The following is a 15,161-nucleotide window of genomic DNA, read 5'->3' as shown; positions in this document are numbered from 1 at the left end:
CGCTCCCCTCTCTCCTTCTCTTTCCCTCTCCCCTCTCTCTATCTCCCTCCCCTCTCTCCTTCTCTTTCCCTCTCCTCTCTCTCTATCTCCCTCCCCTCTCTCCTTCTCTTTCCCTCTCCTCTCTCTCTATCTCCCTCCCCTCTCCCCTCTCTCCTTCTCCTCTCTCTCTATCTCCCTCCCCTCTCCCTTCTCTCTTTCCCTCTCCTCTCCTCTCTCTCTATCTCCCTCCCCTCTCCCCTCTCTCTTTCCCTCTCCTCTCTATCTCCCTCCCCTCTCTCCTTCTCTTTCCCTCTCCTCTCTCTATCTCCCTCCCCTCTCCCCTCTCTCCTTCCCTTTCCTCTCTCTCCATCTCCCTCCCCCCTCCCCTCTCTCTTTCCCTCTCCTCTCCTCTCTCAGGGTAATAAGGGCGGTGTATCAGTGCGCTTCTCCCTCTATGGTCACATGATATGTTTTGTGAACTGCCACCTGACGGCTCATATGGGCTACGCTCTGCAGCGCGTCGATGAGTTTGAGTACATTCTGGAGACTCAGGACTTTGACCTGGACAACACACCCACCGTCCGAGACCACAAGTCAGTACCAAACACACACACACACACACACACGCACACACACACACACACACACACACACACACACACACACACACACACACACACACACACACACACACTTACTACCTCTTTCTCACCCAGGGTGGTGTTCTGGTTTGGTGATCTGAACTTCCGCATCTCTGACCATGGAATGCACTTCCTCCGATCCTCCATCAACAGCGGACGCTTTAACCTTCTGTGGGAGAGGGACCAGGTGGCTAGACACACACACCACATACACACACATGATATATACACACTAGATACACACACCACATACACACACATGATATATACACACTAGATACACACACCACATACACACATGATATATACACACCACATACATACACCACATACACACACATGATATATACACACTAGATACACACACCACATACACACACACTAGATACACACACCACATACACACACATGATATATACACACCACATACATACACCACATACACACACATGATATATACACACTAGATACACACACCACATACACACACATGATATATACACACCACATACACACACCACATACACACACATGATATATACACACTAGATATACACACCACATACACACACACTAGATACACACACCAGATACACACACTAGATACACACACCACATACACACACACACTAGATACACACACCACATACACACACACTAGATACACACACCACATACACACACACTAGATACACACACCACATACACACACACTAGATACACACACTAGATATACACACTAGATACACACACCACATACACACACACTAGATACACACACTAGATATACACACTAGATACACACACTAGATATACACACCACATACACACACACTAGATACACACACTAGATATACACACCACATACACACACACTAGATACACACACTAGATACACACACCACATACACACACACACTAGATACACACACCACATACACACACCACATACACACACACTAGATACACACACCACATACACACACACTAGATACACACACTAGATATACACACTAGATACACACACACTAGATACACACACCACATACACACACACACTAGATACACACACTAGATATACACACTAGATACACACACCACATACACACACACTAGATACACACACTAGATACACACACTAGATACACACACTAGATACACACACCACATACACACACATTAGATATACACACTAGATATACACACTAGATACACACACTAGATACACACACCACATACACACACACTAGATACACACACCACATACACACACACACTAGATACACACACCACATACACACACACTAGATACACACACCACATACACACACACTAGATACACACACCACATACACACACACTAGATACACACACTAGATACACACACCACATACACACACACTAGATACACACACCACATACACACACATGACATATACACACTAGATATACACACCACATACACTAGATATACACACTAGATACACACACCACATACACACACACTAGATACACACACCACATACACACACACTAGATACACACACTAGATACACACACCACACACATGATATATACACACTAGATACACACACCACATACACACACACTAGATACACACACTAGATATACACACTAGATACACACACCATATACACACACTAGATAAAAACACCACATACACACACATGATATATACACACTAGATATACACACTAGATACACACACCACATACACACACATGATATATACACACTAGATACACACACATGATATATACACACTAGATATACACACTAGATACACACACTAGATACACACACTAGATATACACACTAGATACACACACCACATACACACACTAGATACACACACCACATACACACACATGATATACACACACTAGATATACACACTAGATACACACACACCACATACACACACACTAGATACACACACCACATACACACACATGATATATACACATTAGATACAGACTAGATACACACTAGATACAGACTAGATATACACTAGATACACACACTAGATATACACACTAGATACACACACCACATACACACACTAGATACACACACCACATACACACACATGATATACACACACTAGATATACACACTAGATACACACACACCACATACACACACACTAGATACACACACCACATACACACACATGATATATACACATTAGATACAGACTAGATATACACTAGATACAGACTAGATATACACTAGATACACACATACGACAAACAGACACTGATACACATATACATGATACACACAACCCCCTTTCTCTCTAACTCTGCGTGATGTCCTGTAGCTGTTATCGATGAAGAAGAAGGAACCCTTCCTTCAGGAGTTTGAGGAAGGACCTCTGAAGTTTAAACCTACATACAAGTTCAACCGCAACTCTGACACCTACGATACCAGGTAACAAGTATACTCACTGCACAGTCAAATACACTCCTGTACAGCACACACAGTTCATAAGCCAACATGCTGTCTGACCAATCAATCAAATGGAGAGAGAGAGAGAGAGAGAGAGAGAGAGAGAGAGAGAGAGAGAGAGAGAGAGAGAGAGAGAGAGAGAGAGAGAGAGAGATGCCTCCAGCTGTTTGCTTAGAAATTCTAGGGACAATTAGGAGGCCTGCGTCTGGTGACCGTAGCGTACATGTAGGTATGTACGGCAGGACCAAATCGCAAAGATAGATAGGAGTAAGCCCATGTAATGCTTTGTAGGTTATCAGTAAAACCTTGAAATCAGCCCCAGTCTTAACAGGAAGTCAGTGTAGAGAGGCTAGCACTGGAGTAATATGATCACATTCTTTGGTTTTAGTCAAGATTCTATCAGTTTAGCACTAACTGAAGTTTATTTAGTGCTTTATCCAGGTAGCCGGAGAATAGAGCATTACAGTAGTCTAATCTAGAAGTGACAAAAATATGGATTAGCTTTTCTGCATCATTTTTTTGGACAAAGGTTTCTGATTTTTGCAATGTTACAGAGACGGAAAAAAACCTGCTCTTGAAAAATGTTTGATATGTTTGTTGAAAGGGAGTAAAGTAGAGGTCAAAGGTCATTTACAGAAAAGTAGAGGTAATTTACAGTAAAGTAGAGGTAATTTACTGTAAAGTAGAGGTAATTTACAGTAAAGTAGAGGTAATTTACAGTAAAGTAGAGGTCATTTACTGTAAAGTAGAGGTAATTTACAGTAAAGTAGAGGTAATTTACAGTAAAGTAGAGGTAATTTACAGTAAAATAGAGGTAATTTACAGTAAAGTAGAGGTAATTTACAGTAAAGTAGAGGTAATTTACAGTAAAATAGAGGTAATTTACAGTAAAGTAGAGGTAATTTACAGTAAAGTAGAGGTAATTTACAGTAAAGTAGAGGTCATTTACAGTAAAATAGAGGTAATTTACAGTAAAGTAGAGGTAATTTACTGTAAAGTAGAGGTAATTTACAGTAAAGTAGAGGTAATTTACAGTAAAGTAGAGGTAATTTACAGTAAAATAGAGGTAATTTACAGTTTTGTTTGAGATGACTGTACAACCACTGAGATTCATTGAATGATCTGACAACAGATCCCTTTGTTTCTTTGGACCTAGAAATATCATCTCTGTTTTGTCCAAGTTAAAAGTGCAGTATAAAAATTGCCAGCATCCACTTCCTCATGTCTGAAACCAAGACTTCCAGGGTAGACAATTTTGGCTTCGCCCTGTTTCATTGAAATGTACAGCTGTGTGCCGTTTGCATAGCAGTGATGGTTGGCATTTTTTGTTTCCCGAATGACACCCCTACCAAGGGGTAGCATATACACTCTGTGGCCAGTTTATTAGGTACAACCATTTAGTACCGGGTCGGAACCCCCTTTGACTTCTGAGATGTTGTTCAATTGGAACCCAGGGGGTGGTCGTCTGCTGCAACAGCCAATCCGTGACAAGAACCAAGTTGTGAGTTCCGAGATGGCGTTCTTCGTACCACTGCGTTCTCCTTCGACCTCTCGTCAATGAGCTGTTTTCACCCACAGGACTGCGGCTGACTGAATGTTTTTTTGTTTGTCCCACTATTGTGCGTGAAAAGCCCAGGAGGACAGCAGTTTCTAAGGTACAGGTGCGATCCTGGCACCGACGATCATACCACGCTCAAAGTTTAGGTCACTGGTTTTGTCCATTCTAACGTTCAATGGAACAGTAACTGAATGCCTCGATGCCTGTCTGTAGTAGTGATCCATTGTGGTGAATGGGACGGTGTACCTAATAAACTGTCCAATGGACCAGTAACTGAATGGCTTGATGCCTGTCTGTAGGAGCGATCCATTGTGGTGAATGGGACGGTGTACCTAATAAACTGTCCGATGGACCAGTAACTGAATGCCTCGATGCCTGTCTGTAGTAGTGATCCATTGTGGTGAATGGGACGGTGTACCTAATAAACTGTCCGATGGAACAGTAACTGAATGCCTCGATGCCTGTCTGCCTGCTTTATATAACAAGTTACAGCCATTTTTGTGAACAGTGTGATGTACTTAATAAACTGGCCACTGAGTGTATTGTGAAAACAATTGTGGTCCTAGAACAGAATCTTGAGGAACAGCGAAACTTACCATTAATTTGTCCGAGGACAAAGCATCCACAGAGACACATTTGTCTCAGAGATAAGCTCTAAACCAGGGCAGAACTTGACCGTGTAGTCCAATTAGGGTTTCCAGTCTCTCCAAAGAGTGTAGTGATCGATGGTGTTGAACGCAGCACAAAGGTCTAGCATCATGAGGACGGACAGAGAGCTTTGGTCTGATGTCATTAGAAGGTCATTTACCGTCTTCACGAGTGCAGTCTCAGTAGTGTGATGGGGTCTAAATCCAGACTGGAGCATTTCCTATTCGGTATTTGTCTTCCGGAAAGCGGTGAGTTGCTGAAAAACAGATTTTTTTTTAGACGAATGGGAGAGTCGATATATGATTTTCCGGGACAAGGTTTGGCTTTTTCTGAAGAGGCTTTATTACTGCCACTTTCAGTGAGTTTGGTTCACATCCAGAAGATAGGGTAGGGAGCCATTTATTATGTTCAACATAGGAGGGCCAAGGACAGGAAGTAGCACCTTCAGTAGTTTAGTTAGAATAGGGTCCAGTAGACAGCTGGAAGGTTTATAGGCCATCACAATTTTTGTTGTGTCGAGAGATATAGGATTAAAAAACTTCAGTGTCACTGTCACATCTGCTCCCGCTCTCCCTCAGGCCCCCCAGGAGTATGTCCTCCTGCCACCATCAGTACGCACACCTGGCTTTCCCCGTCACGCGCATCAGTGATTATTGGACTCACCTGGACTCAATCACCTCTGTCATTACCTCCCCTATATCTGTCTGGTTCCCTACTCTATTCCCTGCTGCAGCATTCGTTTTCACATGTCCTTGTTTACCTGTGTACTGACGCTGTTCCTGTTTTGTTGCCTGTCTGTTCCGTATTAAATGTCAACTCCCCTTACCTGTTTCTCATCTCCAGCGTCGGTCCTTACAGTCTCCATTGATCCATACGGTCTCCGTCGGTCCTTACAGTCTCCATTGATCCATACGGTCTCTGTCGGTCCTTACAGTCTCCATTGATCCATACGGTCTCCGTCTGTCCTTACAGTCTCCATTGATCCATACGGTCTCCGTCTGTCCTTACAGTCTCCATTGATCCATACGGTCTCCGTCTGTCCTTACAGTCTCCATTGATCCATACGGTCTCCGTCTGTCCTTACAGTCTCCATTGATCCATACGGTCTCCATCGGTCCTTACAGTCTCCATTGATCCATACGGTCTCCATCAGTCCTTACAGTCTCCATTGATCCATACGGTCTCCGTCTGTCCTTACAGTCTCCATTGATCCATTCGGTCTCCGTCGGTCCTTACAGTCTCCATTGATCCATTCGGTCTCCGTCGGTCCTTACAGTCTCCATTGATCCATACGGTCTCCGTCTGTCCTTACAGTCTCCATTGATCCATACGGTCTCCGTCGGTCCTTACAGTCTCCATTGATCCATACGGTCTCCGTCAGTCCTTACAGTCTCCATTGATCCATACGGTCTCCGTCTGTCCTTACAGTCTCCATTGATCCATACGGTCTCCGTCGGTCCTTACAGTCTCCATTGATCCATACGGTCTCCGTCGGTCCTTACAGTCTCCATTGATCCATACGGTCTCCGTCGGTCTTTACAGTCTCCATTGATCCATACGGTCTCCGTTGGTCCTTACAGTCTACATTGATCCATACGGTCTCCGTGGGTCCTTACAGTCTCCATTGATCCATACGGTCTCCGTCGGTCCTTACAGTCTCCATTGATCCATACGATCTCCGTCGGTCCTTACAGTCTCCATTGATCCATACGGTCTCCATCAGTCCTTACAGTCTACATTGATCCAAGGTCTTGGCAGTTCTCTTCAGACTCGGGAAAACTGATAAGTTCTCCTTTATATGAGGACAGCGACTGCAGCGAAAAGGCATCATGTTACTTAGTTTTGGCTGGTGGATGTTGAGCAGATCCATGTACATATTAAAAAACTTCTTCGGGATCAGTGTCCCTTCCACGGGACGGTTGAGCTAACGTAGGCTAATGCGATTAGCATGAGGTTGTAAGTAACAAGAACCTTTCCCAGGACATAGACATATCTGATATTGGCAGAAAGCTTAAATTCTTCTTAATCTAACTGCACTGTTTAATTTACAGTAGCTATTACAGTGAAATAATACCATGCTGTTGTTTGAGGAGAGTGCACAATTTTGAAAATAAATAGGTATTAATAAACAAATTAGGCATATTTGGGCAGTCTTGATACACAATTTTGAACCGAAATACAATGGTTCATTGGATCAGTCTAAAATGTTGCACATACACTGTTGCCATCTAGTGGATAGAATGTATACTGCACCTGGCTGGACAAATACATTATGGTCTTTCTCTTGCATTTCCAACATGATGGTACAAAAAAATACAAAGAACGGTTGGTTTTTTCTTTGTATTATCTTTTACCAGATCTAATGTGTTATATTCTACTACATTCCTTTCATATTTCCATAAACTTCAAAGTGTTTCCTTTCAAATGGTACCAATAATATGCATATCCTTGCTTCAGGTCCTGAGCTACAGGCAATTAGATTTGGGTATGACATTTCAGGTGAATTTTTTTTTAAAGGGCCAGATCCTTAAGAGTTTTTAAGTCAAATGAAAAAAAGTTGAGTGAAGATAAAACTAAAATGTTAGGAAACTCGTTAAATACAGAGTTTGTTTGAACGGTTATTAAAAGTAAAAAGCTAACATTTGGCAGGTAACCAAGTAGCAACAGACAGCACAGCAGAATGACTCAGAAACGGCATCAGATGTTCAATCATGTGTTTCAGGTCCAATGTGTGTGTCTCTCTCTCTCTCTCTCTATCTCTCTCTCTCTCTCTCCACCTCTCTCTCCACCTCTCTCTCTACCTCTCTCTCTCTACCTCTCTCTCTCTCTCTACCTCTCTCTCCCTCTCTCTAACTCTCCACCTCTCTCTACTCTCTCTCTCTCTACCTCTCTCTCTCTACCTCTCTCTCTAACTCTCCACCTCTCTCTCTACCTCTCTCTCTCTACCTCTCTCTCTCTACCTCTCTCTCTCTCTCTACCTCTCTCTTTCCTTCTCTCTGTTAAGACATATGCTCTCTTCTCTTTGTACTCCACAGCACTCAGAAGACATGGTTGGGCTTTAAGTAAGAGCTGATTAGTGTCTGTTTAACTGCAAGACCCCACGCCAACAGTCCCTGACCTTAACCCCACCCCAACCGTCCCTTACCCTAACCCCTGACCCTAACCCCTGACCCTAACCCCACCCGTCCCTGACCCTGACCCTAAACCCTGACCCTAACCCCATTCCTGACCCTAACCCCTGACCCTAACCCCCTGACCCTTACCCCATTCCTGAATGTTGTGGATATGTCTATGCACAGAACGAAACGGCAGGGTAGCCTAGTGGTTAGAGCATTGGACTAGTAACCGAAAGGTTGCAAGTTCAAACCCCCGAGCTGACAATGTACAAATCTGTCGTTCTGCCCCTGAACAAGGCCGTTTAACCCACTGTTCCCCTGTAGGCCATCATTGTAAATAAGAATTTGTTCTTAACTGACTTGCCTAGTTAAATAAAGGTAAAATGGATAACTAATCTTCAGTTTGTAAAATTATTTGTGGGAACAAGGCATCAACATCCACATACATCGATATTCAAAATACAATTAAGGATTTCAAACATGATTAACTTTACGTTAACTCCTAATAAGCTGTTGACCTTTATGACCTTTTTGACTGCTCTATTAAAAAGTGTCTAATGTCGTCTCCATGGCGCCGCTCACCAAGCGATGGAGACCTCTAGTGAAAGGACGTCAAAGAAGTGTTGTAGCCATTGAGTTATACTGAGCTTTATGTGGAGGTCTCGTCACCAACATGATTTTTGACGCCAGTCAGTCCAGGCAACCATACTTGTTTCTGTGCGAATCAGTGTAGAGTCATTGTTCAACAATAGTATATTGGGAAGATAGGGAATGGTAGCACCGTCTATACTGGACGCAGACCTGGCAACCTGTGACCAGGAGATCTTCACACTGGACGCAGACCTGGCAACCTGTGACCAGGAGATCTTCACACTGGACGCAGACCTGGCAACCTGTGACCAGGAGATCTTCACACTGGACGCAGACCTGGCAACCTGTGACCAGGAGGTCTTCAAACTGGACGCAGACCTGGCAACCTGTGACCAGGAGGTCTTCAAACTGGACGCAGACCTGGCAACCTGTGACCAGGAGATCTTCACACTGGACGCAGACCTGGCAACCTGTGACCAGGAGATCTTCACACTGGACACAGACTTGGAAACTGTGACCGGAAGGTCTTCACACTGGACGCAGACCTGGCAACCTGTGACCAGGAGGTCTTCACACTGGACGCAGACCTGGCAACCTGTGACCAGGAGATCTTCACACTGGATGCAGACCTGGCAACCTGTGACCAGGAGATCTTCACACTGGACGCAGACCTGGCAACCTGTGACCAGGAGGTCTTCAAACTGGACGCAGACCTGGCAACCTGTGACCAGGAGGTCTTCAAACTGGACGCAGACCTGGCAACCTGTGACCAGGAGATCTTCACACTGGACGCAGACCTGGCAACCTGTGACCAGGAGATCTTCACACTGGACACAGACTTGGAAACTGTGACCGGAAGGTCTTCACACTGGACGCAGACCTGGCAACCTGTGACCAGGAGGTCTTCACACTGGACGCAGACCTGGCAACCTGTGACCAGGAGGTCTTCACACTGGACGCAGACCTGGCAACCTGTAACCAGGAGGTCTTCACACTAGACGCAGACCTGGCAACCTGTGACCAGAAGATATTAACACTGGGGCAGTGAACACGTCTAGAATGCTGGTACAACCACAGTACAATTAAACAAGCCTCCTCCCCCACCCCACCCGTCCCACACCCTAACCCCTGACCCTAACCCCTGACCCTAACCCCTGACCCTAACCCATGGCACCCTGTGTCCCAGCAGAACACCGACCCTGACCTTAACCCCTGACCCTAACCCATGGTACCCTGTGTCCCAGCAGAACACCAACCCTGACCTTAACCCCTGACCCTAACCCATGGCACCCTGTGTCCCAGCAGAACACCGACCCTGACCTTAACCCCTGACCCTAACCCATGGCACCCTGTGTCCCAGCAGAACACCGACCCTGACCTTAACCCCTGACCCTAACCCATGGCACCCTGTGTCCCAGCAGAACACCGACCCTGACCTTAACCCCTGACCCTAACCAATGGCACCATGTGTGTCCCAGCAGAAGGCCATCACTGGTGCTGCCTCTAACCATGTACTGCCCGACCCCTCCAACAATGCTCCAACACTCCACCTCTACCCCACAAGGTGGGTGTGTTGAGAACTCTACCCCACAAGGTGGGTGTGTTGAGAACTCTACCCCACAAGGTGGGTGTGTTGAGAACTCTACCCCACAAGGTGGGTGTGTTGAGAACTCTACCCCACAAGGTGGGTGTGTTGAGAACTCTACCCCACAAGGTGGGTGTGTTTAGAACTCTACCCCACAAGGTGGGCGTGTTGAGAACTCTACCCCACAAGGTGGGCGTGTTGAGAACTCTACCCCACAAGGGAGAAACAGAGGCAGCCAACAGCACACTATGCCTGTTGAACTTTAGGAACAGTTTGGGTTTAGTCTGGCTGAACTATAAAGGACTAGTTTGGGTTGAGTCAGGCTGAACTATAGAGGACTAGTTTGGGTTGAGTCAGGCTGAACTATAGAGGACTAGTTTGGATTGAGTCTGGCTGAACTATAGAGGACTAGTTTGGATTGAGTCTGGCTGAACTATAGAGGACTAGTTTGGGTTGAGTCAGGCTGAACCAGTTTGGTTAGAGTCAGGCTGAACCAGTTTGGGTTGAGTCAGGCTGAACCAGTTTGGGTTGAGTCAGGCTGAACCAGTTTGGGTTGAGTCAGGCTGAACCAGTTTGGGTTGAGTCAGGCTGAACCAGTTTGGGTTGAGTCAGGCTGAACCAGTTTGGGTTGAGTCAGGCTGAACCAGTTTGGTTTGAGTCAGGCTGAACCAGTTTGGGTTGAGTCAGGCTGAACCAGTTTGGGTTGAGTCAGGCTGAACCAGTTTGGTTAGAGTCAGGCTGAACTATAGAGGACTAGTTTGGTTTGAGTCAGGCTGAACCAGTTTGGTTAGAGTCAGGCTGAACCAGTTTGGGTTGAGTCAGGCTGAACCAGTTTGGGTTGAGTCAGGCTGAACCAGTTTGGGTTGAGTCAGGCTGAACCAGTTTGGGTTGAGTCAGGCTGAACCAGTTTGGTTTGAGTCAGGCTGAACCAGTTTGGGTTGAGTCAGGCTGAACCAGTTTGGGTTGAGTCAGGCTGAACCAGTTTGGTTAGAGTCAGGCTGAACCAGTTTGGGTTGAGTCAGGCTGAACCAGTTTGGTTAGAGTCAGGCTGAACCAGTTTGGGTTGAGTCAGGCTGAACCAGTTTGGTTAGAGTCAGGCTGAACCAGTTTGGGTTGAGTCAGGCTGAACCAGTTTGGTTAGAGTCAGGCTGAACCAGTTTGGGTTGAGTCAGGCTGAACCAGTTTGGGTTGAGGCAGGCTGAACCAGTTTGGGTTGAGGCAGGACACTGACCTTCAACAAGTTTCATCAACAGTAATTACGACAAAATATACTTGTCAACAATCTAAAACTTTGATGAGAACGAGAAGAGATGCCCTTTAAAAAAACGTTATTACTTTTCATTTCAGTCCTTTTCATGTGTTTTGTTCAAACCTATTTAATGCAATCTTCTCATTGGCTGAATTGAGTTGCCCGGTCTGATTGAGCTGATCTGCCAGGTTGTCCCACACAGGAGAGCAGTTCCCAGGCGACCATTTTAGTCCCTCGTCAATCTTCTGAACTGATCTGAAGACAGAACTCTTGACTTGTAACTAACCTCAACTAACCACAATGTTTACGCTCTCCTACTTTCATGCTATTTTTGCATTGATCACATCAGAAGCTGTATTTTTCCACCTGCGCTGTTATCCATGCATCCGTGTTGCCGCTCTCGTACCACAGACCGCGAATGTGAGTTTTGGTTGCTTTTTGTCCTTTGGGAAAAAACGAATGCTATTTCTTGAATATTTTTTGCATTTTTGTCTGACATTTTTTTTTAAAGCTCAAATTCTCCCCTTTTTCAACCACTGTTATTTTACCCCCATTGACGGTTATGATGGGGAGAAAATCAAAGATGTAATATGTTTAACCTGTAGCCAAGGCTTTAGAGCCATTATGATTAATTATGTCTAGTATTGGTTATAATCTGCCACCATATCAATGTTGCAAGCTAAGGTATAGGAGCGACAGTAGGCCTAGTAGGACAAGGCTATCTGAATGTGAACATGATGAAAGTTAGAGGTGTCCTAAATATTACTATTATGTGACTAAAATGGTTGTGACTAAAACTAGACTAAAATTGTCCAGAGTTTTAGTCGACTGATAATAACTAAAATTTGCAAAGAATGAAATGTCTAAAAAAAGTATTTTAGGACTAAAACTGAGACTAAATCTAAAATAGCTTCCAAAATGAACACCCCCCCCCTCCCTTACACCCTCCTACCCAACTCCTTACACCACCTCCCCTTCACCCCCCCAACCCCTTCACCCCCCCAACCCCTTCACCCCCCAACCCCTTCACCCCCCCAACCCCTTCACCCCCCCCAACCCCTTCACCCCCCCAACCCCTTCACCCCCCCCAGCCCCTTCACCCCCCCAACCCCTTCACCCCCCCAACCCCTTCACCCCCCCCAACCCCTTCACCCCCCCCCCAACCCCTTCACCCCCCCCCCCAACCCCTTCACCCCCCCCTCCCCTTCACCCCCCCAATCCCTTCACCCCCCCCCAACCCCTTCACCCCCCCTCCCCTTCACACCCCCAACCCCTTCACCCCCCCCAACCCCTTCACCCCTTCACCCCCCCAACCCCTTCACTCCCCCAACCCCTTCACCCCCCCAACCCCTTCACCCCCCCAACCCCTTCACCCCCCCTCCCCTTCACCCCCCCTCCCCTTCACCCCCCCCCTCCCCTTCACCCCCCCCAACCCCTTCACCCCCCCTCCCCTTCACCCCCCCAACCCCTTCACTCCCAGAACTTAGTGAGTAGAGTCTGATCACTGTAACTAGAGAGAGGGAGAGGGGAGAGAGAGATGAAACTCTCTGAGTCTCCTTATCCCATAGTGACATCACTTCCTGTGTTCTTTGATTGGCCAGTGGTAAGAAGAGGAAGCCAGCATGGACCGACCGCATTCTGTGGCGCATCAAACCCAAAACCCCGCCCCCTGAGGATGACGAGGAGGAGAGGGCGTCGACCTCCACACAGCACTCGGATGACGGACAGGCGGAGTATCCATTCGAGGTGCTCCAGGACACCTACACCTGCGACCCCAGCTACGGGGTCAGCGACCACAAACCTGTCATAGGAATCTTTAACCTGGAGGTAGGAACACACACAGATACACACCGAGACACACCCATAGAGACACACATAGAGACACACATAACCCCTGTCCTCTCCCTGTAGATGAGGAAGCGTTGTGACAGTGCGCTGGTCAGTGTGTGTCCAGAGGGTCAGTGGAGCGCTGACCAGGAAGCTGTGCTGTCCTACACCATCCTTGAAGACTTCATGTCCTCTACCTGGGACTGGATAGGACTTTACAAGGTGAGGGGAAAGAGTTATAGTGGGAGACAATGAGGAGTAAGAGAGAGAGAGGTGAGGGAGAGAGAGAGAGAGAGAGAGGTGGGAGAGAGAGAGATGGAGGCGAGAGAGAGGTGGGAGAGAGAGGTGGGAGAGAGAGGTGGGAAGGAGAGAGGTGGGAGAGAGAGAGGGGTGTGGGGGAGAGATAAACAGAGACAGACAGGTAGATTTGCTTTGGCAATGTAAACATGTGAGGCAGAGAAAGCTCTGATGGACAACATCCTATCTTCATGCTCTGATGTTTCTGATCTGTAAACGTGTGTGTGTGTGTGTGTGTGTGTGTGTGTGTGTGTGTGTGTGTGTGTGTGTGTGTGTGTGTGTGTGTGTGTGTGTGTGTGTGTCTCCCTCTGCAGGTGGGTTTTAAGACTGCGTTGGACTACGCTACCTTCGTCTGGGTCAAAGGTGAACTAGCAGAGGTCAACGAGGTCATGCAGGTACAGAATAGTGTGTGTTGTTGAGTATTGTTCAGGATATTGTGTGTGCAATATTGTCTCATGTCCCAGTGTCCTGTATTAACCTGTTTCCTGTATTAACGCGTGTGTGTGTGTGTGTGTGTGTGTGTGTGTGTGTGTGTGTGTGTGTGTGTGTGTGTGTGTGTGTGTGTGTGTGTGTGTGTGTGTGTGTGTGTGTGTGTGTGTGTGTGTGTGTGTGTGTGTGTGTGTGTGTGTGTGTGTAGGTGTGTGTGAATAAGGATGACGTCCCACTAGTCGGAGGAGAGTATGTTCTGGGTTACTACAGTTACAACATGCAGAGCATCGTAGGATTCAGCCACAACTTCCAGGTGAGTCGTTTAGGGAATACCTAATAATAATACTAATACACATACTAACACTAATACCTCATTTAGGGAATGAAATGTCCCTCAGGCTGTTGTCATTTACATATCTGGCACTAATACCTCATTTAGGGAATGAAATGTCCCTCAGGCTGTTGTCATTCACATATCTGGCACTAATACCTCATTTAGAGAATGAAATGTCCCTCAGGCTGTTGTCATTCACATATCTGGCACTAATACCTCATTTAGGGAATGAAATGTCCCTCAGGCTGTTGTCATTCACATATCTGGCACTAATACCTCATTTAGGGAATGAAATGTCCCTCAGGCTGTTGTCATTCACATATCTGGCACTAATACCTCATTTAGGGAATGAAATGTCCCTCAGACTGTTGTCATTCACATGTCTGGCACTAATACCTCATTTAGGGAATGGCATGTCCCTCAGGCTGTTGTCAT

General features: G+C 46.2%; 1 protein-coding gene across 1 annotated transcript; it reads left to right on the top strand.

Annotated features, from left to right (window-relative positions):
* Positions 1-396: 396 nt before the first annotated feature.
* Positions 397-14,705, top strand: LOC120037175 (inositol polyphosphate 5-phosphatase K-like; the record flags this gene model as incomplete). Its single annotated transcript, XM_038983346.1, has 7 exons — positions 397-572; positions 696-807; positions 2,965-3,074; positions 13,441-13,666; positions 13,751-13,888; positions 14,278-14,358; positions 14,601-14,705. Coding segments are annotated over 7 exons (948 nt in total), but the record flags the coding sequence as incomplete, so codon positions are not given.
* Positions 14,706-15,161: the final 456 nt, after the last annotated feature.

This window comes from Salvelinus namaycush, unplaced genomic scaffold, assembly GCF_016432855.1.
Source record: "Salvelinus namaycush isolate Seneca unplaced genomic scaffold, SaNama_1.0 Scaffold1602, whole genome shotgun sequence".
In the NCBI taxonomy this organism is placed as follows: Eukaryota; Metazoa; Chordata; class Actinopteri; order Salmoniformes; family Salmonidae; genus Salvelinus; species Salvelinus namaycush.
The sequence above is the reverse complement of the archived record's forward strand: the minus strand, read 5'-3'. Positions and strand labels throughout refer to the sequence as shown.